The sequence below is a fragment of the Schistocerca gregaria genome, chromosome 5 (genome assembly GCF_023897955.1).
Source record: "Schistocerca gregaria isolate iqSchGreg1 chromosome 5, iqSchGreg1.2, whole genome shotgun sequence".
Lineage (NCBI taxonomy): Eukaryota > Metazoa > Arthropoda > Insecta > Orthoptera > Acrididae > Schistocerca > Schistocerca gregaria.
The window spans coordinates 157,318,024-157,342,766 of NC_064924.1; the positions used below are offsets into that span (position 1 = coordinate 157,318,024).

The window sequence follows — 24,743 nt, forward strand, 5'->3', positions numbered from 1 at the left end:
GTGTCTTTATGCTAACATAAGAAAAAGAAAGAAATGGCAGACTACAAACAAAGCAGCAACTCCCCATGCAAAAAACTGTTCACATTCGCAAAAGATAACGTTACGCATCTTGTGGAACAGTGACAGTGTGCTTCCACAAGGTGCAACCATCACTGCTGACATTTATTGTTAACAACTGAGATGTCTTCCAGACGAAATTGTAAAACAACAACTGGAAAGACTATGTGAAGTGATGTTACTCCATGATAACACCCTCCCATTCTGCTAGACTGACAAAAAACACTCTACAGGAATTGAGCTGGGAAGTCATTCTACATCCAACTTTTTCACCTGATCTAGCACCCTCAGGTTTTCACCTTTTCTGCTCTCTGTCAAACAACCTTCAAGGAATTTCCTTTACAGATGAAAATATTCCAAACATGGCTCCTAAATGAGTTCTTTGCCTCAAAACTATATGATTTCTACAGTTGTAAATCTTAAGAGTTATGTCAGCATTGGCAGATTGTTGTAAATAGTGAAGATGACTTAAGTCTCTGTTATGTTTATTAAACTTACGCAAAAATGCTACAAACTTATGTACCAAACCAAAATTTGAAGTGAATAGCTCAGCTGAATATATATATACACCAAGCGGGAAAGTGCCGGCAGACAGGCACAATGAACAAAACACACAAACACACACACAAAATTACTAGCTTTCGCAACCGATGGTTGCTTCTTCAGGAAGGAGAGGGAAAGATGAAAGGATGTAGGTTTTAAGGGAGAGGGTAAGGAGTCATTCCAATCCCGGGAGCGGAAAGACTTCCCTTAGGGGGAAAAAAAGGACAGGTGTACACTCGCGCACACACACACACGCACACACATCCATCCGCACATACACAGACACAAGCAGACATATTTAGGCAAAGAGTAAGGGCAGAGATGTCAGTCGAGGCGGAAGTACAGAGGCAAAGAAGTTGTTGAAAGACAGGTGAGGTATGAGCGGCGGCAACTTGAAATTAGCGGAGGTTGAGGCCTGGCGGATATCGAGAAGAGAGGATATACTGAAGGCCTGCCACCCATTCCATATCAAACGGTCCCTTCCCTACAGCCTAGGCCTTCGTGGCAAACGAATCTGCTCCAGTCCTGAATCCCTCAACCATTACACCAACAACCTGAAAACAGCTTTCGCATCCCGCAACTACCCTCCCGACCTGGTACAGAAGCAGATAACCAGAGCCACTTCCTCATCCCCGCAAACCCAGAACCTCTCACAGAAGAACCCCAAAAGTGCCCCACTTGCGACAGAATACTTCCCGGGACTGGATCAGTCCTTGAATGTGGCTCTCCAGCAGGGATACGACTTCCTAAAATCCTGCCCCGAAATGAGATCCATCCTTCATGAAATCCTCCCCACTCCACCAAGAGTGTCTTTCCGCCGTCCACCTAACCTTCGTAACCTCTTGGTTCATCCCTATGAAATCCCCAAACCACCTTCCCTACCCTCTGGCTCCTACCCTTGCAACCGCCCCCGGTGTAAAACCTGTCCTATGCACCCTCCCACCACCACCTACTCCAGTCCTGTAATCCGGAAGGTGTACACGATCAAAGGGAGAGCCACGTGTGAAAGCACCCATGTGATTTACCAACTGACCTGCCTGCACTGTGACGCTTTCTATGTGGGAATGACCAGCAACAAACTGTCCATTCGCATGAATGGACACAGGCAGACAGTGGTTGTTGGTAATGAGGATCACCCTGTGGCTAAACATGCCTTGGTGCACGGCCAGCACATCTTGGCACAGTGTTACACCGTCCGAGTACTTCCCACCAACACCAACCTATCCGAACTCCGGAGATGGGAACTTGCCCTTCAGTATATCCTCTCTTCTCGATATCTGCCAGGCCTCAACCTCCGCTAATTTCAAGTTGCCGCCGCTCAAACCTCACCTGTCTTTCAACAACTTCTTTGCCTCTGTACTTCCGCCTCGACTGACATCTCTGCCCTTACTCTTTGCCTAAATATGTCTGCTTGTGTCTGTGTATGTGCAGATTGATATGTGTGTGTGTGTGTGTGTGTGTGTGTGTACACCTGTCCTCTTTTCCCCCCTAAGGGAAGTCTTTCCGCTCCCGGGATTGGAATGACTCCTTACCCTCTCCCTTTCGTCTTTCCCTCTCCTTCCTGAAGAAGCAACCATCGGTTGCGAAAGCTAGTAATTCTGTGTGTGTGTTTGTGTGTTTTGTTCATTGTGCCTGTCTGCCGGCGCTTTCCCGCTTGGTAAGTCTTGGAATCTTTGTTTTTAATATATTTTTCCCATGTTGCTCAGAGCCATTTCTCTCTCTCTCTCTCTCTCTCTCTCTCTCTCTCTCTCTCTCTCTCTCGTGTGTCAGTATAGAGACAGAAGTGATGACACTTTCTGCAGGACCTGGCCATCATTTTGCAGGACATTGCTTAAGCACATACACTGCAAGCTGTATCTGATTTGTTTGACTGATGGGGCTGCTAAGTGCGATACCACCTACTGCACCCCAGCCATCATAAGTTCAACTTGATTTCTAAACTGAGGAAACACTTCACAGCATTCACTTCAGAACTGCTACAAATTCATTGGGCAATAGATCACCCCGCTCAAACTGTCAACACAACTTACACTGCTAGGAGTATCCTATGACTTCCACATGCTTTTTGTAACTTATTGAGTTTTAAAAGCTATCTTTACATGTCTGTATGTAATATTATTGGCTATAGCATGTCCTTCATTAATTAAAATAATAATATTTCTTGGTACATAAATTGTAAAAAATCAATGTTGAAGGGTCAAATAAAACCAACTGTTGGGTAGATTGTGTAAGAGTAAGAGCAAGAGCAGTGGCTTCTTTTTTCAATGTAACTTCTTCCCTGCTAATGTATATGATAACAAAGTGCTCTATAATTATGTCATTAATTCTTCCAGCTGGGCACTTGTAACTTTGTAATTCAGCCACCTTAGGTGGAAGAAGCATGATTTGGTCAGGGGTTCAATGTCTTGTTGATAATGGTGTCATTGGAGACTGAACACAATCTTGGATTAGATAATTATGGAGAGAGAACTAGGCTATGACTTTTTCAAAGCCACTTCCTGGCATTTGCTCTACGCCTTCTAATGAAACCACTGATGGGGATTTGAAGTCTAGTTCTCTTGAATGTGGATCTGGTGTGTTAACTCCTGCACCATCTTACTTGATAATTGATAAGAAATTACAAATTGTATTGATGTTAGGTACAAACGAAACACTATCATTTGCCACCCAGGCTTTCTGAACTTACTACTTGCCTATTTTTCCTTGTCAGGTACAACATGATAAAACAGATGTAGAGGCATGAAATTGAATGGCACAGAGGTAGGTTACTTCATAATCAGAAATTTTCATGAATAGTAAAAAGTCTTTATTTTGCACCTTTATCTGGTACAAAAGCAACTATCAATAAAAAAGCAACCAAAGTGTTCCTCAATACCATAACAAGTAATTACATTTCATACACAGTGAGCCATACTGAATGGCTCTAATATTTGATTCTCTTATCTGAAACTAAATAATAAGTTCCTTACTCTAGAACACATTATGTAAATGTAGAAAGCACAGGTTTCATTAAGCTTACTTTAATATAACTGAATATATATAAAAAAGACATTTGACAACATGTACAACTTGGTCACATATACATAAAAACATCTAAAAAGTCACAGCACACAGTCCTCACTTTTACTTTGCTATCACATTTCAGTACAAAAATATTTATGGGTATGGGGGTCATGTATTGTGTGAAAACAACTGGAAGTGATTTACAATTTGATGTGAATTATGCAAAATGATTTTCTTTGAAACTGTGCCTAAATGACAGCTACAACATAAAATATGTATTAGTCAAATCTGATTATAAAATTTGTACATGTTCAGAATAATATGGATGGACAGTGAAACCTGCTGCTTGGCAGCTAACAACCATCATGTCCTTGCACTTTTGTGCATTGCACAGTCTTGACTTAACACCAAATCATAATGGCACTTCATTTACTTATCCTTGAATCATAGTTTTAAAGGAAAAAGAAATATTTACAACAGATTGTGTTCTGAATATGCCTAACTTGTAACAGAATGTAGAAATTTACATTAAATGTAAAATCTGCCTTACAAGACTCAAATATGGCTACAGAATTGCTAATATAAATTAATACCTCATTAAAATAAAAACTTAAATTGCAGGTAATGATTCTAAGGTTTAAATATTGGCAGTAACTATTAAAAAAAGACTCTCTTCTGAATTTGGGAGATGGTAAAATTTGCATGAATGTTATTTAAGCCATTTTTTTCATTTAGCTACCCTATCATGTGTATTAAAAGGAATACTGATGGTCAACATGTAAAATTTATAATTATCTGTATGAAAAGTGGCAAAGCAAGACAAATATATTATTAAGTGACATGAAATAGCTGAAAAAAAAACTAATGCTGCTATAACTTTTAAAGCTTTTGTTTTACACATGTTCTGCATAATAATATAAAAGTTTTAATTTTTAGTTTTGATTCTGGCTATTTTAAGTAATTATTAAACTGTTTTTCATCATTAATTATGAACTATGGCGACACATGCAACAGACACGATTCACATGACCTGTTAAGGATTGAACCTTAAGCTGAAATATTTTATTCTGCATGTTATAGTGTACAATTTGACAGTAAATAACCACAAAATTGTTATTTTTGTGCAAAATTTTTACCACTGCTCATTCTCTCAAACTCGGAAAACATTGTGTTTGTAAATGATATTTACTGTCTGATTACAATTACGTATGTTTCAGTTATAAACTAGTTCATTGGTCACATTACCAACAGTCTGTTCTTGACTTTGTGTTACCTAGAAGAATCAATTTGTTAATAATTCATGACAAAATCTATTTGTCAAGAATTATCAAAAAATAGTTCACTGATACAACAAAATTAGAAGAGTAGTTTCTGCTTTTCCCATGTAATTTAAAGGGAGTATTATAAATTAGCAAAGCTGAACTTTAACACTCACTGTACAGTAGTTATAATATTTAATTAAAATTATCCACAGATAACATTTAACAAGATGATAAACTTTATAATAAAATTACAATGGAAGACAATGTTGTTAGTCTGTAACACATGCAGAATATAATTCAAGTTATGTGTTTCTTTTAATTGCTAAATCATACAGCTAAGGAGATATCAATATATTCTCATTTCTATTTGCATAGCATATACTATCACAATTTTTTCACAGTATTCATTTATGAATTAAGGTCAAAAAGAGAAATGAAAGTGAAATTTATGAACCAATATGGCAACAACTGTTTTATTTTTATTTTACTGAAAGGAGAGTTCAGTTTATTTTTTGGATATAAAATGTTTCTTGTACTCATAGTTTCAGATTAAGCAATTAATTGTGTAATTTTATTAACATATTTTTAAAAAATTTTGTAGTGTTTGAGATCAACAAACCCTGAAACAGGTCATTCATTATAAACACTCTTACAACAATATTAGTATATCTAGATTCTGATGTTAATGTGAATTACATCAATTTGCTTAGATCTCAGATTTTCATTTATTAACACTTCATAAACTAGAATCACAAACATACTGTACAAGTATTTGTGACTCTCTGATGATTGCTCCTGCTTGTAAAATGCTTACAAGTTTTGAAGTCCACTCACAGATAACACAGTTGTGTTGAGCACTTAAGTCCCACAATGAAATGCACTGTCTTCTCTGAGCTCATTTATTTGTCTACTCAGTTTATCATAATCCTCACTCAAGGGAAAGGTACTGAAATTAAAATAAATAAATTTCACTGTTGTTTTTGCATGAGACAAGTCACTCACTTCCTGTTTTCCATTGTGAATTACACAAGATATAATGTTGTTTCACCACGAATAACAGTAACTACAGTTCAGCTAAATGCACTTTTGTCATCATAGTGTCCATATGAAGCTGACTGATGCGCAAAATTCATCAAGAATTTTTTTGCTGATGAGGATCAGTGATCCATGAGTTCCACAAGTGTTACTTCAAAGCAATCATCACCATCCACTTGCTTTATTTCCATTATAAACAGATCTTCATTGCAATAATATTTTAGCATATCATCATCAATTTTGGCGATAATGCTGTAAAAATAAAAGACCCACATTTAGTTAACCAGAAAAATCAAATACTTAGCATTAGTTAACTATAGAAAAAGAGAAGTTAGTTAACTTGTTTTTTAAAAGTAAAGGTATGTACATCAGTGCACTATATGGTAGTAATTTAAATGATTGGTTAATGATCTGTTAGTAGAAGCCATTTGTTACTTATGATTCACTTTAAACTCTACATTAGCAATTCCTGATTGTCCAAAATTTCTACTTGAAGAATAGTTTGTGTAAGAGTTGACTGTCAGTGTGATCTCACTACCTGAGCTCAAACATAAATATGAAATTATATCTTAACTACGTAAGAACAAAAATACTGTTTTCTGAGCAAACTTACCCTTTTTTGTTTTTTCGATACAAGTTACTAATGCTTGAAGTAGAAATTTTGTACTTATTCTCAATCTGTAAAATAAGGAAAACATATTAATAGTAACTGGACCTTAAAACTGCAGTGATATTTGGGAAAGTGGGTTGTAAATGGTAAGAACTTTATGTTTATTGAGTGCTTCACTGTACATTAATTGCTATTACAGATATTGTTTTAAAGCTGTTAAAGTGCTCCTGTACACCATTTACCCTCTATCTGTGTCCACAGTGTAAAACACTGCATGCAGTAATATTATAAGTTAGTATTTAATATAATACACATGCAAGGTACAAAAGTATGCACTTACCAGAGTGACTAGATTGTTGGACTAATGGCAAACTATAGATAGTAACTGAATGTTGTCAGGAGATACTTCCTTACTCTTGTTTCTTTCTTTGTTAAATCTTTTAAAATTGAAGTGTTTTCTTGATTGAACACAAAATGTTTTTTGCTGTATACTGACACCTGGCCACAACAAAATAAGTTCCTCCTTGCAAGGTGAAGCAGATAAACGGAGTTTAATACAATAGTGTGTCTGTCTCAGTATGTGCAAGAACACAATAGTTATTGTGCATTGACACTAATGTAGAGCAAACTCTGTGGCCTTCTGTTTGTACCATTTATCATCTTGTCACAAAGAAAAATATTTATTTTGTTTAGACGTGCAATATCTACATTTCAAGAAAAAGAGTAGTTAAATGCCCTAAACATGTAAGGTGGTACAGTTAGTTTTACATGTTTTGTGTTTGTGAATTAGTACTCTCTTTATAATACATCATACACTTACGGATTGTGAATGTTCCTATTGTCTCTAGTTTTTGATGCAGTGATTTATGTCATGTAGAGTTGCTTAAAATTCCAAGAAAAAAGGTTACAGAAGCTTTTGATTGATATGCAGATGCTGATTTGTCTTCTGTGCTTTTACCTATATTCATTAACATTTTCAGTTTCATTATATTTTCCTTCTTCATGTTTCACTTCTAAAATAGCCCCTAAGTCCATATCGTCAACTGGATTTTAAGCCTTGTTTTACCAAAACATAGTTTTGATTGCATTTATTTGTGACAATTTTCATATGTTTCTTTGATGTCATTGTTGCACGTGGTAACATCTTCCATGAAGTCATCATGGAAGTGGAACAATTTAGTACTTTAAATTGCCTATTAAAAATAAATAATCTTGTAAACTTCATATTGTCTTTCATTATGTTTTTCTTTTTATGACCAAGTGACAAATGAAAAAAAAATCATACTTCCATAGGCCTCTGTTGATTTAATATCTACCTCTCTCTTTTTAATTTTTCTACTGTTTAATACTATATAGAGAGATTTTTTTGTATTTGTTTTGGCTTAATGGCAATGTCTAAAGCAATATGAAGCAGATTATGAAAAGTACTTCGCAAATTGTGATGTACAGCAAACATTTATTGATCAGGAGGAGGATGGTTATATGCAATAATCTCTGTATTCTCAGGCCATGTTTTTGGCAACTCCAACCTGTTACTTATTTCAAATATTAATAACTATACGTCCTTCTATAACTGTCTGTAAAATAACTGCACACTGAACTTGCTTCTATTAGTCCAAGTACTTAGTGATGGAAATGTTTATAGTCTTAAACTTGACTTCATAATTGTTAGTGACCAGATTAATAGCAATATGAGTATCATTTTTGCATATTCTTAGTGGTTATTGGTACTGCAAAAAACTAATTTCTAAATTATGCATTGTCACGATACAAAGCGCCATCGCTGAAGTTAGCCACAGAAGCAGTTCCTTTTTTCAGTGGTCTCCATTCCACAGTACTCACTGGTTCAGGTACTAAACTTGCATTAAAAATATGCTCCAGTGATATGATGGCTGCTGAACGCTTATGAATAATTTTCTGTGAGTGTCAAAACATGCCAATATTCTAAATGGTACGAAGGTAGCAGCAAATTCTATAAATCATTGTGATTCAAGGTAAGGAGGGACATTAACATAGTCTGTAACAAGCAGTCTAAACAAGACTTTTGATAATAAACCCAGTTTGCATTTCATACACTTTAATCTGTAAAATGTGAATGGTTTCTTCTGATGCTGTAAACTGCAATAGCATCAGTATAATAAATGAACATTAGATTAGTGAAAACTGGGATTAACAGTCTCTAATAAGCTGCTTTCTACGTGTTTTGTATGTATTGAATGAATTTATTTTATTGTACCAGGCTTCTTGATACAGCAAAATACATTGAATATAGTGTGCCAGAAATCCTTCACAACTACAAAAAATATTCAAACACAGAATACAATATATACACTGCTTGATTACTATTTTGTAGAAATATTTTCAAAACAACATTTGAACTTAAAAGTAAAGGCAGTTTCAGAAACACAGTGGACGTGACTTGTGAAAAATTATGTTCCAGCATGTGTATGAAAAAGTAATGATATCTGAGCAATTAATCAAACACCTTGCACAATCTTCTTATGAAATTTCTGAATGCTAAGTCTGGTGTCCATATATAATTTAGCGACACTTAAGAAGATAAATAACTCTTTGAGCAACACCACAGAGCAACTGGAACTCACTGGCTGTTGCCATATATCAGTGCATGTGTCCACTCTGGTTCTGTAGAAGCCCAAGAATAATTTGCACAATGATTGGTACTAACTGCATTAAGTAGACCAGAGGTGGTAGGAGGGACAACATGTAGTGGTGTGTAGACATCTTCATTGTCCTGCCTCACATACAACATGACTCTTTCATTGAGTGGTGGACCTGCCATCAGCTTGGGCCTCTTCAGAGGAGGATTTGAGAACACACTGCCATCTGTTGACATTCCTCCATCCATTACATCCTTCTTGTCACTGCAACAGAATCACACAGATTTTCCAATGAGCACATTTTTTCTTTAGCTGAAATAGGTTAGCAATGGGAGATACATGTGTTTGTAGTGGACATATGCTTTTCAGCAAAAACAAATCATCATAGAATATGTACTATGTAAGTTGTACTGAAGGAGATGAAGAATTCCTAAACATAAGCAGATAGGTCCAAGATCCAAAAACGTTATCTTTTTTATGACATTGTAAGGTTTCTCAAAATTTCAAGTAGGGAAAACAGCCTTCACTTTAGAAATGGAATTCATCTATAAATTTGTTTACTGTTTGCTCACTCTATAGGAGTAATTTTTGTACTATTCCTTTAATTCTAGCTGTGGAAAAAAGAAATTTATGGCAGAATTTTATTGAAAGGAGGGACTGATTAGTAGGAACTTTCTGAGGCATCAAGAAATCACCAATTTGCTAATGGGGGATAAAAACTGTAGAGGAAGAGCAAGGTTTGAACATAATAAGCAGGTTCATAAGGATGTAGGTTGCAGTAGTTACTAAGCGGAAGATACTTTTGCAACATAGACTAGTGCTGGAGTGAAGAGCGCACAACAATACCACACTACATATGAAGTTGTAGTTGGTCAGTTATCATTCAGTCCTCTTATTGTACACTTCTGTTTTACTTTGGAATTATTTATAAAACTGTAAACTTTCTGTCATACAGTTTGCTAAACAAATGTTGTGAAAAAAACAGATGTAGTATTTTGGATAGTGTTACTAACTTTCAGTCTCCATATATTTTTCCCTTGCCTGCAATCGTTCTGCTGCATGTGTGACATGCAGTACATTGATTACAAACTTCACATTTTTGTCTCTTCTTTCATTTGTCCTTTTTACTGAAGTCTGTTGTTCATGCTTTCTTTCAACTTGCCTAGGATAACAATTATGATTCCATTTATTTGTTACAACACTTAGAGGTCTACATTCTTGTAAGTGTTCTAAGTGATGTCACTGACATTGTCTGGCATTGTTTTGTAAAAATTTGTATTTCTTCTGAATCCAAAAGAAGCTTTTTGTGTTGAACTGAAATGGAAAGCTGATTCCCACTGTTATTCATTGCAATCTTATTTACTTTGTACTACCTCAATAACACAGCAACTTAAGCAATCATCTGCCACATCTTACTGGATAATTTACATTATGGAATTAGTGAACTGACAACTGGAAATAAAATTAATGCTTTTTATGCATCTGGCCGCTTTTCTTTTCTGTGACATATCCAACCTCCATAACCTACAATATACTTCCTTCTACAAAAGAGCATTTTTGGCTCAAAGTGAAGTGTTAGGTTTTGCTTTAAACAGCTGGACAAAACAGATTTTTCCACTTTATTGAACATGATAAATAAAATATAACATAGAAAACAGAAAACACCCTACACTGTTCCTAATGCCTGTATCATATCCCTGGACTGTTTTTATGTGGCTTGCAGACTAAGATATTACATAATGTGCAATTATGCAACAACATTAGTTGTCATGCAAAACTATCTGATTCCAGTAATTAGAGCTACTCTAAATACTACTGATCCTGGATGCTAAGAAAATGGATTTCCCTTTCTTAAACTATTTTTCCCAAATGTGTTCTCCATGCAGATCACAGACTATTGGTCAGCTTGAAATCCATAATCAGTGAAGTGACAGGATAGCAAGATAAAAGATAAATAAGAGTTACCAGTATCCTGACAAAGAAAATTGAGAAAAGAAGATAAATCAGAATACCAATGTGTCATATGCTAAAAGGCAAATTTCAAGCAGAAAGCAGAAGTAAACTCACTTAGTTGTATAAGAATGTAGCAGAATGTATATCACCATAAAATCAAAAACCCACGAAGTGTACCAGAACATGCAGTGTCATATGTAACTGTGTGATGATGGTAGGAAAAATTTAGTCAGAATGTTCCAAAACTGAGCCTGTGTTGTGCACACAAATGGCAAAAACAAATTAACAAGTACAGTGGCTAATTCTGTATTTAATTTTTATGTGGCAAGTAAATTACAGAACTTGCCACATAGAATTTCTTACATAGAACATATATAGTTTAATTGTTCTCATTTCTGGTGTTTCCTCAGATGATTATATGTTTTTAGATATTCCTATGTGATTAAGAATCACCTACCAATGCAATGTCATCATAGCTTCCAAAGAAGTGATTCTCTACATTATTTTCAACATTTCACTTCATGAAATAGGCACCAAAACCACAACGAATATCAAAGACATATCCAGAAGGTGCACATATACTGCACTACTTCCCTTCCCAGGCAGTTGTGTAGGATTTTAGTGTTTTGTTGTAAGAAACAACCACTGGTGATGCAGGCCCTTTGGATAGAAACAGCCAAATTTTTTTATCGCAAGCACAGGCAGAAATTGCAATGGAGTGTGTGTTCTATCCCCAGGAAGGTGCAGCATCATCAGCAATAGCAGCAGCAGCAATAGGCATTGTCGTGCAAAGCAGGGTCCCCTGAGCCTTACCCAGGTGCATCCGGAGGGAAGTGGTTGTGGAACTTGAGAGTCGGCGTGGTGCTCGGTTTGCTCGGGTGCAGGAGGAAGGGCGAGCTCTGCTTCCCAAGCCCGTGCTGGGAACCTGCCTCACCATTCGACAGGCTAAAGCACACAGAGTTCACAAGTTAACACCCCACACAACAGCCAGCAGCACATGCACAGACAACCACAAGCTTTCTTGCACTTACCTTGAGCCATCTGTGTCGTGGTTGTAGAAGCCACCCAACTCGATTGAGGCCAGCTGCAAAAGAGAGTTCATGTTAATATGCATAGCATATGAACAGAATAAGTCTTATAATTAGTGACAGCTGTCATCCTTGAAATATTTCAGAACCATTCTGGATCATAGATAGTACATAATTATGTTAAAATACCATTTCGAAGTTGAATAAGATTTGACTCAAAATGGTGTTCACAAATAATCTAGAGAAAAGGGAATTGTTTTTTAAATTAATGTTTGTGCTGTGTCAAATTGTTTCTGCATTTGTATAGTGTCAAATAGTTTTTCAACATGTCTTGCAAATGTTTTTAAATTATGAAACATATTCTTAGTGTTTCCCATTAACTAGATTCAGTGATCCCCTATTTTCTATTAAGCAGTCAGCAATATACATTCATTGTGAACTTTCTGTAGTTATGTACTCCACAAAACTGTGTGCCAGAGTGTACCTATTGAGTGTACCTAATGTTCTAAAATTTTGTGTGTTCCATAGGGACTGAGTATGATATGGAGGAAATTCATGAATATATGTGTTTCATGCCTAAATTTCTGCAAAAGCCCCACATATTCCTTACATCATTTTTTCTGCATGCAGTAATGTCATCAATTTTCTGAATGATTTCATCATTTGTTGCTCATATCGTACCTTTACGTACATTGCCACAAATGTTTTCACTTTATTTTTCAACATGTGAATCATTAATGCACACCTTCAGTCATGCTTTGTCCATAAAAACCATTAAGTTTGCACCAACTGAGTTAGTGCAGTGGTTAAGAGGCTGTATTTGTGTTCAGGAGAACTGAGGTTCAAATCCCCAACCAGCCACACATATATAGAGTTTTCATAGTTTTCTTAAATCAATCAAGGCAAAGGCAGGGGCCAAAAAGTACTCTGCCAATTGCCTTTCCTATCTTTGTACAATTCACTGCTGATGGGCCATTAAAGCTTTTGATGAAGTTCAATTTCAGCTGCTGTGAAGCATTTTGACAACAACAAATTTATTTATGTACGGAGTTCACATTTGGGAGGATTCTCAATTGAGGAACATATTATGATTGAATACTGCAGAGGAACCAGTGACAGTACAGTATCCTAGTAGTTCAATTGTATACATACTGATCCTGCGTGCAATCCAGTACAGACATTGGTGTCACTTGACATTCTGCTTCTCATGTTGCACTAAAAGGGAATTACCTCTCTTTGTGAAGAGTGGACTACCATTCTCTGTAAAACCTGTACCAGTGTAACTTGAAGTACACTTGTGAGGGAGTTTTTGAGTGTGGCATACAGTGGAGGAGGAACAAGTCTAGAGCTAGATGATTCTACACAAGATGGACTCTTGAACAAACTTTGACTACAGTTTCAGATGGGTGAGGCTTTTTTTCTCCCCACAAAGTATATCCTCGGCAATATAGGAGCTTCTACAATGAGTAGTATTTACTAACTCCATGGGGGTGTCAATTGGTGGAGAAGAGAGGAAAAGAACTTCACCAATTTATATAGAAAGGAAGGTACACCAACAGCATTAAAGATGGACACACTAATCTGGATGCTGCAGTGGATCTAATAAGGTGGTTTTTGTATCAGAAGAGGGGTACTCTTACAGTATACTACCCACATGAAATATATGTGTTTTGGCAATGCAGTGATTGTAACACAGAAATAGAGAAGAGTCTGGTACTCCTACAATGTGCTACTCATTTGGGAAACGTATTTCCTCTGCAGCTTGCTGCAATGCAACTGTGTTAAGTCAGAAGTAAAGCTGTGATAGTAACACCATACCTTGTCAATGTCTTCAGCAGGCGTGAAGAGCACCGGTGGCTTGGCAAGGTCGCTCATGCTGTAGAACTCTGAACGGTCTGCGGGTGGGTGGTACAGCTCGTCCAGCTTCTTGCGGCCGGTTGCCGTCATCTTGCGTTTGGCAGCCCGCCGCTCCTCATCTCGCGTCTTCCTTTCCGCTCCCTGTGAGAAAGAAATATGATCATTACCATTAGTGCGGACAGGGCTTCAGCTGTCAGGCACAATACGGCTATGCTAAAATACATTATAAGTATTGATCAAAGTTTTGGTGATCATCCCTTACTAGCAGGTACAGAACATCCTGTACTGAACTAAGATGGATGCTACTCAAGTTGGACAAAACTCCAAAAAGCATACCGAGCTAAGTGGTACAGTGAGTAGCACAGTTTGGATGACATCTCTTATCTGCACCTCACATCCGTGATTGTCTTGTGTTTCCTTTCAAAGCCCACAGCTGATATCTTTCCCCATCCTTGTAACAATTTGAGCTTGTGATCCATCCCTAATTACCTCATTGTCAATTGGACGTTAAACCCTAAATGTTTTTCCTTTATCCCAGGTGCACCCAAAAGAGAGCAGTCCACATTCGTTAATATGCCTTTCGACACTCAGCACATTCTATAGTCTGCCTATGCTGAACATGGGTGCTTCATGTCCCAATTTAGAAAGATTCTGTTGATTTTAGTGTTGAAAACCAGATTGGCGAATAAATCCTATCGAAATACCCAAAAATGCTGCTTACAGCGACATGGATAATATTTCACATAGTACAATTTGTTCATTACGCGAATTTTTAAATGAAGAGGCAGTCTTGTAAACGTGAGTGAATTTAAAAATTCAGCTTTTAGTTCGAAACGAGGTAAGTTGTTAAACTTGCACTTACCTTTCGTTATACAGTTTTTTCGCATTCAGTAGTTACTCGCATATGGATCAAAATAATTTGTTGCAGTTAACATGCATTTTATAGCTCGCGCTGGGTTTGTACTCTATATAGGAGGCTGAAAACTAAGTTTAAGAATGAATGTATCGTGTTACATTCACATTTTCGTGTGTCACACAGAGCCAAGAATAGCGCACCACACAAATGGGAATGTTCCACTACGGAGCACAGGTGTTCGCAAGGAGGGGCAATGGCACAATCTCCTCCTCCCCCCCCTCCCCCACCTATAAAATTAGGATCGTATTGAATGTCACGTCTCGAAACATTTATATAAAAAATTGAATTTTACAACTCTCCGAAAAATTTCTGCGGACGCCCATGCTATGGAGGTTGAAAATCGGGCAGAAATAGTGCTTTCCTTCAATTTATATTGGAAGGACAATAATAAAGCAGTAATTGCAGGATGTATATTTCAACTGTCAGTTTTGGAAAAAAAAGAAAGAAAGCTGCTAGTAAAGGATTACGTAATGGGCAGAAGATAAGAGCTTAAGCTTTCTTGTCTTCCACTTAGCCCGTAGCTAAGCCGCCTATGGAAGTCAGCTATTTCCTCCTCCATAATATGGCCAGGTAAACATTTCACTGACAAGAAAACCTACAATATGAACAACTTTTACATTACTTTATAGCGCACCACACAGGGTTTGCTTTCGTGTCAATCCCATTGACGGCTTATCTCTCGGGTTGTTTGAATCGTTTACTGAGAAAAATGACGATCTCAACTTACAGAAGTGCTTAGAACGAAAACACAGTCTTCCGCTTGTTATTTTTTATGATCGTGGGCATTTTGTTGGGAAGTACTACATTGTTATTAGTGCAACGATTTCGGGAGCACACAAGTCAGCATCGTCACCGGTACCAGATTAAGTTTTCACATCAAGTTAAAAAAAAGTGAAAAACACTTTAAACTAAGCACATTTTAGAACTGAAATGTAAGCTGCTGCTAGAAACTTGCTGTGAAACTGCAATAAACACTGAAAGGTTTGCACTATGACGGCCATGATGTGAAACCATATACTCAATTTCCCTTTTGTACAATTCAGTAGATTGCATGCTACTTGAGTTGACTGTATTTAACAAAAGTTGTGAACATTCCGAGAAACTAATTGATAATGGAGGCAAAATGCCAAATCATTTTGATATGAACCACAGGAGACCCAGTGGGGCCAGATTGTAAGATTAGTAAAGCGACGTAACGGCTTTCTCGACTGACTTACTGTTGTGCCACGCTGCGGTGGGCTAATCAAAGCGCAAAGCAAACGAAAATAAAAATCACACACACACACACACACACACACACACACACACACAAGAAACAAGCGTGTTGATAGAGTCGATGGGTAAGTGTTAGGGATGGTCAGGAAGTAAGAAATCTAAAGTGATGACGGTAGCCGTCGGCCAGAATTCATAAGGCACCATCGGCCTTCATTAAGCCGGAGCCGATTCAGCTCTCCGTGTACTCAGGACAACAAATTGCCCGTGAAATCGCCACTTGCTGTGGGCTCGATCTAACGCTGAGAGATCGCTTTATCTCAGCCATCGCTTTTTTGTGCTCGGGCGTTTTGCTTTTACATATTATACCCTCGGATACCTGCCAATAATTGTTTTGGGGTCGGAAGGGGAGGTGATAGAAGCTGGCTGCTGCGGTAAAGATACTCTGGAGGTGAAAAAAAAAAAGAAAAAACAAACAAAGAAGATGAAGGTAAGCGAAACACAAGGCGTTCCTCAAGCAGCGTTCACTGCCCTTCATTGTTCCTTAATAACTGTCTGAGAGTAAGCAATTTAACGCTTCTGGTTTTGTGATTCGTGATTTACTGGACTTGTTCAGCGACCAGTTCTTGTGCACGGATTTGGTACTGCATTCTCACAATATGCAGGCAGTGGAGTTTTTCATATTGATGACGCCAAGTCTCGTCGCCCGTGATGATTTTTCCCAGAAACGAGTTGCCTGCGATTTGCGTTTCAGTCAAGTCGCGGCTGGCGCGCATGCGTAGTAGTTTTTGCTCAAGAGTCAACGTGTCCGGGACAAACCTTTCACACCCTTTTTTCTTCTTCAAAACATTCTGGATAATCTCTTGAACATTTGATTTAGATGATGATGATAATAATAATGCTCTTTTAAAAATAGCTTCCTGGCCGAGACACAAGGGAAGTCTTTTGGTTTCTACACTTGCGGAAGTTTGTTTTACCTTTTCAGTGGTGATTACCTCCATGTTGGGAACCACTGATCTGGTATCAGTGCGGTTAAGCGTCGCTACCTCTTTGTCCTGGCGCGTCGTCTCGGAGAGTTGTTATCGCTTACTGCCATCGGGTCGCCAACAGTCATGGCACCCTCCTCTCAGGAGAGTACTCTGTTCCTCCGGTTAGTGGCCGCAGCATTAAGTCTGTGAAGCGAGCGGCCGGCCGCTACCACCTTCGGACAATGGGCGCCGGCAGGCCAGTAAACAGTATTTTTAATTTCCCTCGTTTCCTTCGCAGCCGCCACGTTTCCCCCGGCAGTACGCCGCTGTTTATCTGATTTCTCCGCGCTTCGCCACTAAACTTGTCTCTTTACTCCCGAATTATTTGGAGAAACCGCACCTGATACTCCACTCGCCCGCGCCCCTCCTCCCCCAACCCCCCACCCCTCTACCTATCCTATGGTTGCTTGCTCTGAGCTTTTCTACCCGAAACGCACTGGTAGTGGAGAAAGTACGACAAAAATTGTCGGTCCCAAACAATTTATTACAAAGGGCCATTAAGTTAATTACATTCCCGCGCCTACAGGAATTCTCCTCAGACACGTGACGAACAATGGAGGTCCCTGAAATCAGCATTCCTGTGATTCATACCATACATATAGCTGCGCTGTGTACGTCTCTTGTTAGAAGATATTATATTTAAAAAAAGGGGAGAGAGAGAGAAAGAGAGAGAGAGAGAGAGAGAGAGAGAGAGAGAGAGAGAGAGAATGGCTCCCTTATCTCTCTGAATGTGAAACTAATGTGCATGCTCTGTCGACGTTCCCAACCACAAAATTACTACTTCATTAGAATGTAAGATTTCTCAATTCCTAGTTTCATTGTTTCGGAACACCATGAAACTAGCTTGAACCAACACCCTAATACATTTTCTCTTCGCTATCACTTCGGCAGATGAAAGAGGTGCTTTGTTTATTTTAGCCTGTACAGTTTAACAAATATAGACTTGTCAGAGTTTACAGAAGACAGATGGAAAACTTGGTGCGTGAGACAGATGCTGTAAAGTTACTTACAGTGTGGTTGTCTTTCTTGCTAGTACTTACCATCAAAAGAGAAAAGCAAAAGTTTAAATAATAAGTTGACGATCAAGTTAGTAGAACGGAACAATAACGGAGCAAGATTTGGCAATGGCTGTTCGGAAAGAACCATCCTGGCATGTGCCTGAAGAGGTATAAGATATCGGTGGAAAACCTAAATCTGGAATGCAATCTTACACGTCCCGAATGAGTGTCCATTGCTTTGAACAGTGCGCCATTTCCCTCCATTCTGGAAGCAAAAGGGAAATAAATAATTTAGCGTTTTCATCAGCAGATGGGTGTCGTGAAGTAACTGTGCACGTTAAGCGGTTACCAAGCGTAGAATCTGCTAGAATCACAATTACTTTTCCTTTCAGTTTTTGTTCAGCCCGGTCTTCCGAGCAACGGCGCTAGTCTATGACCCTAGAGTGGAAGGTTCGAATTTCTAAGATGGACGTACTTTTCCTCTTCAATACGTAGCTATCAAGATAGACCATGCGCTTGTCACTGGACTGTGGACCAAAGTCATGAGTTACGTCTCAAATGTGTCAGCAATTTCTTGTTGAATTGAATGTGTAAAACATAGCTGAAGATTATTTGTTCATCGGATGAAAACATTAAGCTCTCTAAATCTCTTAATTTACGAAGCCGATAGGATGCTTATTGGTACCATTTTACAACTAGTTCATTCAATTAATTCTTATGTGCTAGAGGATAAAACATATCTCAACAGAGATATCTCTAGTAACATAGTGTTCTCTGAAGAAGGCACAGATATACACAGTCGCACATTTGAAACTGTCATGAGCGAAACTTAAACCAGGATCTATTTCTTTTTTGTCTTGTGCGGACTTAACTATGTCTATTAATTGAGGAATGGCGAAACAGACCTGCGGGGATCGTCTGATTCCGAGGCATTGTTCGTTTGCCCTCCAAGTCGAGGATCCGTGCTGAACAGAAATAAGATAACTATGCTGCAGGAGTTAGTTTGTTCTTCGCATACTCTCATTAAAATAGGACTGAAGCTGTCCGGAGATAGGGGCTTTGTTAAATGATAAAACATCGGTCGCTAACGAAAGCGGAGAAATCGGAGAAATTACCACGCTTTCAGTAACTATAGTCTCGCCCCGAATATAACGCTTAATTAGTAACCAGAAACACTTTACTGGCGCACTGATTACAGAGTTGAAGGCCTCCTACGTGGGTGTTTAACAGTTCTCAGTAAACATAGAATGCGTCTTCGTCATCAAAATATCAACGCGAACGAAGACCTGTTTGAGTACAACGCCGCGAAAACTGTTCTTAGGCTGTTACTAAATTCGCACTGTAACGAGCATTTCTGAGAGAGCAACGGGGATGCAGCACCTATCGTTATAAAACAATAAACCTCTTCGGTGCTGTAAACTTTAACGACGATGGCCTGATGCGCGTAGCTTGCCACGCAATCTTTTACCTTGTTGTGTCCGTTCGTAACAGCATTCGCAAAAGAAGCGGTGAACTGAAATGGCTTGCTTGGAGGAAGTTTTATTTACAGTGTCACACGACCGAAAGGATATCTTAATTGGTCAACAAAGTACATAGAAAGCACCAGTACTAGGCGAATAATTCAAATCGTGCGACGCCTGGATCACTAGACTTTTCTGCATTTATGGTCCAGTTTTACGGTAGCAACTTCAACATTGTCTGATAATACTCTCCTGGTGTCGCAATTTACATTTAATGCCGAAGAAGGGTCAGCTCGCGAACTGTTTGCCTTCCACGCAAATCGCACAAACGTCTAGTTCACTTAGAGCGGAAATAAAGGTCTTGAGAACAACATTTGACCGTTTTTAATGTCTTAGATGTTACTGAAAAGCAAAACGAGGTCCTTGGTTTTACTGCTGTTTCTTCGGTTGTAACATGTACCTGCGATACAATCACTGTCGCTCGTTCTTACTCTATATGAGCGTGCGCATAAATGTTGGAAAACTTGGTAGGGAATTAACTAACGTTCAGACCGATATATTTTACTTTACCCACTTCTTTCCAAGTCATTTATAGCTGGAGATGATAACACTGCCATATCTATCTCAAACAAACAGGGAGAAGAATAACCATAATTTTTATCTTTCCCTTTGACGGGATTCCTTTTTCTGCCGGCTCATATTTGACGAATAGTCGTTTAACGTAACAGTAGTTTCATTGTGGTAAGTTTGCTATTCACTGTTCGCATCTCGCATCTCGCATCTGCAGAAGGACTTTTAGTGCATGTGTAGTTTATCTACACCAATAGCTACAGGGGACTGACAAAATATGGAAACACACAAAACACGACACATTACCAAGCCTAATACGGTGTATGAAACCATTCGGCATTCGAAACAACTTCCAATCGTCTCGGATTGGATAAATACTGCTGCAAAATAGTGGCAAATATAGATAACGATGATGGAGGCAGACAGCGATCACGCTCTCTTCTCTCCCAAGCAGACAACAGAGGGTCAATAATACTGAGATATGATGACTGTTGTGGCCTGTTATGCGACCTTGCAGAGTAAGCATGGGGCCCATGGAATACCACGATTTGGCTGCCCAAATCACTACCGAACACTCGTCATGTTTCACTCTTGGGAACTAAACTCGACTAGATGCTGGAAACAGTGTGGAACAAGACTCATCTGACCAAATGACTTACTTAGATTACTCCATATTCCAACTTGGTACCACTTTTTCCTGTTGCGGGCATTTGAATCACGGACGAGTGATTTTTGGAATTTCAGCTCGCATTGAAATCCGCTGCTTATGCTTGTTTTGGCGCTGACAGGGCTCGCAAGTGCGACATTAGGTTCTATAGTGACTTTTGCAGCTGTCATTCTCTTGCATTTCGCCACAATCTTTCTCAATGACCGCCCGTCACGATCGCTGAATACGCACTTTCGTCCAAGTTGTGACTTAGCGGATGTTCTCCCATGGCAGTATGTCTAGTACAGGGTGACAATTATTGAACTATATGAAAAAAAAAAACGTAAGTTAGTTACAAACTAAGGCGCGCGCGCACACAGTTTATTCAATATGTAGACGTCACTACAGCTATTCGGATTTAGATTATGATATGTTCGTGATGCCTGCCACCATTGGCGATGATGTGGCGCAGACGAGTAGCGAAATTCTGCATGATTCGCTGAAGTGAAGGGAACATCGATGCTGTCGTTGACCTCCTGAGTGGTTGTTTTCAGCCTAGGCATTGTGGGTATTGCGGTATTGTCTTTCATATAACACCACAAAAAGCAGTCACATGTGTTCTGACCCGGAGAATACAGCGGCCAATAGAGGCCCACGCCAGTGACCTCTGGGTACCCCAGAGGCAGACTGCGGTCCCCAAAGTGCTCCTGAAGGACATCAAACACTCTCCCGTCTCGATGGGGTCGAGCTCCGCCTTGAACCACATCTTGTCGAAATCAAGGTCGCTTTGGAAAACGGAAATGAAATCATCTTCCAAAACCTTCCGTGCCATCACGGAATATCGTACAGATTATTCAATGACTGGACATTACACACCACACAGTCACCCTTTGAGGGTGAAGAGATTTCTCGATCGCGAAATGCTGATTCTCAGTCCCCCAAATGCGCCAATTTTGCTTATTAGCGAACCAATCCAAACGAAAGTGGGGTTCGTCGCATGCATGCATGTTGTTGTTGTTGTTGTGGTCTTCAGTCCTGAGACTGGTTTGATGCAGCTCTCCATGCCACTCTATCCTGTGCAAGCTTCTTCATCTCCCAGTACCTACTACAACCTACATCCTTCTGAATCTGCTTAGTGTACTCATCTCTCGGTCTCCCTCTACGATTTTTACCCTCCACACTGCCCTCCAATGCTAAATTTGTGATCCCTTGATGCCTCAAAACATGTCCTACCAACCGATCCCTTCTTCTAGTCAAGTTGTGCCACAAACTTCTCTTCTCCCCAATCCTATTCAATACCTCCTCATTAGTTACGTGATCTATCCACCTTATCTTCAGTATTCTTCTGTAGCACCACATTTCGAAAGCTTCTATTCTCTTCTTGTCCAAACTAGTTATCGTCCATGTTTCACTTCCATACATGGCTACACTCCAAACAAATATTTTCAGAAATGACTTCCTGACACTTAAATCTATATTCGATGTTAACAAATTTCTCTTCTTCAGAAACGCTTTCCTTGCCATTGCCAGTCTACATTTTATATCCTCTCTACTTCGACCATCATCAGTTATTTTACTTCCTAAATAGCAAAACTCCTTTACTACTTTAAGTGTCTCATTTCCTAATCTAATTCCCTCAGCATCACCCGATTTAATTTGACTACATTCCATTATCCTCGTTTTGCTTTTGTTGATGTTCATCTTATATCCTCCCTTCAAGACACTGTCCATTCCGTTCAACTGCTCTCCCAAGTCCTTTGCCGTCTCTGACAGAATTACAATGTCATCGGCGAACCTCAAAGTTTTTACTTCGTCTCCATGAATTTTAATACCTACTCCAAATTTTTCTTTTGTTTCCTTTACTGCTTGCTCAATATACAGATTGAATAACATCGGTGAGAGGCTACAACCCTGTCTCACTCCTTTCCCAACCACTGCTTCACTTTCATGCCCATCGACTCTTATAACTGCCATCTGGTTTCTGTACAAATTGTAAATAGCCTTTCGCTCCCTGTATTTTACCCCTGCCACCTTTAGAATTTGAAAAAGAGTATTCCAGTCAACATTGTCAAAAGCTTTCTCTAAGTCTACAAATGCTAGAAACGTAGGTTTGCCTTTTCTTAATCTTCCTTCTAAGATAAGTCGTAAGGTCAGTATTGCCTCACGTGTTCCAACATTTCGACGGAATCCAAACTGATCCTCCCCGAGGTCCGCATCTACCAGTTTTTCCATTCGTCTGTAAAGAATTCGCGTTAGTATTTTGCAGCTGTGACTTATTAAACTGATAGTTCGGTAATTTTCACATCTGTCAGCACCTGCTTTCTTTGGGATTGGAATTATTATATTCTTCTTGAAGTCTGAGGGTATTTCGCCTGTTTCATACATCTTATTCAGCAGATGGTAGAGTTTTGTCATGACTGGCTCTCCCAAGGCCGTCAGTAGTTCTAATGGAATGTTGTCTACTCCGGGGGCCTTGTTCCGACTCAGGTCTTTCAGTGCTCTGTCAAACTCTTCACGCAATATCGTATCACCCATTTCGTCTTCATCTACATCCTCTTCCATTTCCATAATATTGTCCTCAAGTACATCACCCTTGTATAAACCTTCTATATACTCCTTCCACCTTTCTGCCTTCCCTTCTTTGCTTAGAACTGGGTTGCCATCTGAGCTCTTGATATTCATACACGTGGTTCTCTTCTCTCCAAAGGTCTCTTTAATTTTCCTGTAGGCAGTATCTATCTTACCCCTAGTGAGATAAGCCTCTACATCCTTACATTTATCCTCTAGCCATCCCTGTTTAGCCATTTTGCACTTCCTGTCGATCTCATTTTTGAGACGTTTGTACTCCTTTTTGCCTGCTTCATTTACTGCATTTTTATTGCATACGCGTATTAATTCCCATGATGCCCCGCGGCCAACCATGCAGTTCGAACTCCTAACGCAAACCGTTCAGAAGTTATGACGGTTTTATTTCATACAGTTCAATAATTCCCACACTGTATGCGCAATTTTAAACAGTTCGGGCGATCATCTGACAACACAGAACTGCACATCAGAGTTCAGATCTCTTTTCTGCCCTGTGAAAGAGACGTCAAAATCCGCATCCGATTTCAGATCACCAACCAACGTGAGGCCCTCTAATTACCGCGGGGACTTCCTAAATTCAGCTTCTACTGATCTAGTTAACATTGTGTGTATAAGCCACACTGTTCCTTTGAACGAACACATCGCGTTGCGTCCTCGAATCTCCCACGGTCAGAGCGTCAGCGTTTAGCGGCCCACAGCGTCTAACTTGTACCGAGGTGGACGACGTTTTCGGAGGACTCCCGGCTAGCAATGGCCATTGGCCCTCCGGTACGCGACAAACGCGTCGCCCGATCGCGGAGATTAATGCCCCCGCTGGCCGCGAGGATAACGGCAAGCCCCCGCGTCTAATAATTCGTCGTCTTTGTTGGCCACGATTTACTGCCCAATTAGGAGACACTGAAATTGCAGCCGCGAGACGGGCGCCTTGCGAGAGACGTAACGTGGGATTTATGGCGAGTACGGCCAATGGCCGCGGTGTGTGTGAGGCGCACGCAGCACACGTGACGCTTGTCGTCGCTCTGTTACGCACTGCCAGATGAGCCGATATAAGCACTCCGTAAAAAGGCGACGTTCCTTCCTCCCGAATAAGTATTGCTTCGCCGAGCCGAATTCCCAGGGGAATTTAAGCCGAATTATGGGCTGCGCAGCGACATTCTTTGAAACCGGATAGCGATCTGATGGCTCTCTTGGAAACAAGTACCGATGTTGGTAAAATTACGCGCCCCCAGAATATGAATCTGGTGTCGGTTATTCTTTTTTCTTCCCCCGAAATGCCATCCATTATGTTTTGCCTTGTTGTTCGCAAACTGTGCAGAAAAGTTGACAATGTGGCTGAATATGTTGATGGAGTTGTCCTAAAA

The 24,743-nt window shown here is 39.4% G+C and overlaps 1 protein-coding gene across 13 annotated transcripts in view; it reads right to left on the reverse strand.

Moving 5' to 3' along the window:
* Positions 1–3,397: 3,397 nt before the first annotated feature.
* The window catches only part of LOC126272805 (protein grainyhead), a 290,734-nt gene continuing 269,388 nt past the window's right edge, over positions 3,398–24,743 (reverse strand). For 6 of the 13 annotated variants that reach the window (XM_049975984.1, XM_049975980.1, XM_049975979.1 and 3 more), the window contains exons 10-15: positions 13,928–14,107; positions 12,113–12,165; positions 11,895–12,026; positions 9,197–9,392; positions 6,514–6,578; positions 3,398–6,152 (exon numbers count right to left, since the gene is read on the reverse strand). In XM_049975984.1, coding sequence (XP_049831941.1) covers positions 6,023–6,152; positions 6,514–6,578; positions 9,197–9,392; positions 11,895–12,026; positions 12,113–12,165; positions 13,928–14,107 — 756 coding nt within the window. In that variant the 3' untranslated portion in view covers positions 3,398–6,022. Of the gene's footprint in view, positions 6,153–6,513; positions 6,579–8,717; positions 9,393–11,894; positions 12,027–12,112; positions 12,166–13,927; positions 14,108–24,743 lie in introns of those variants that run through there. The other 7 variants (XM_049975986.1, XM_049975987.1, XM_049975991.1 and 4 more) reach the window with 4 other exon arrangements.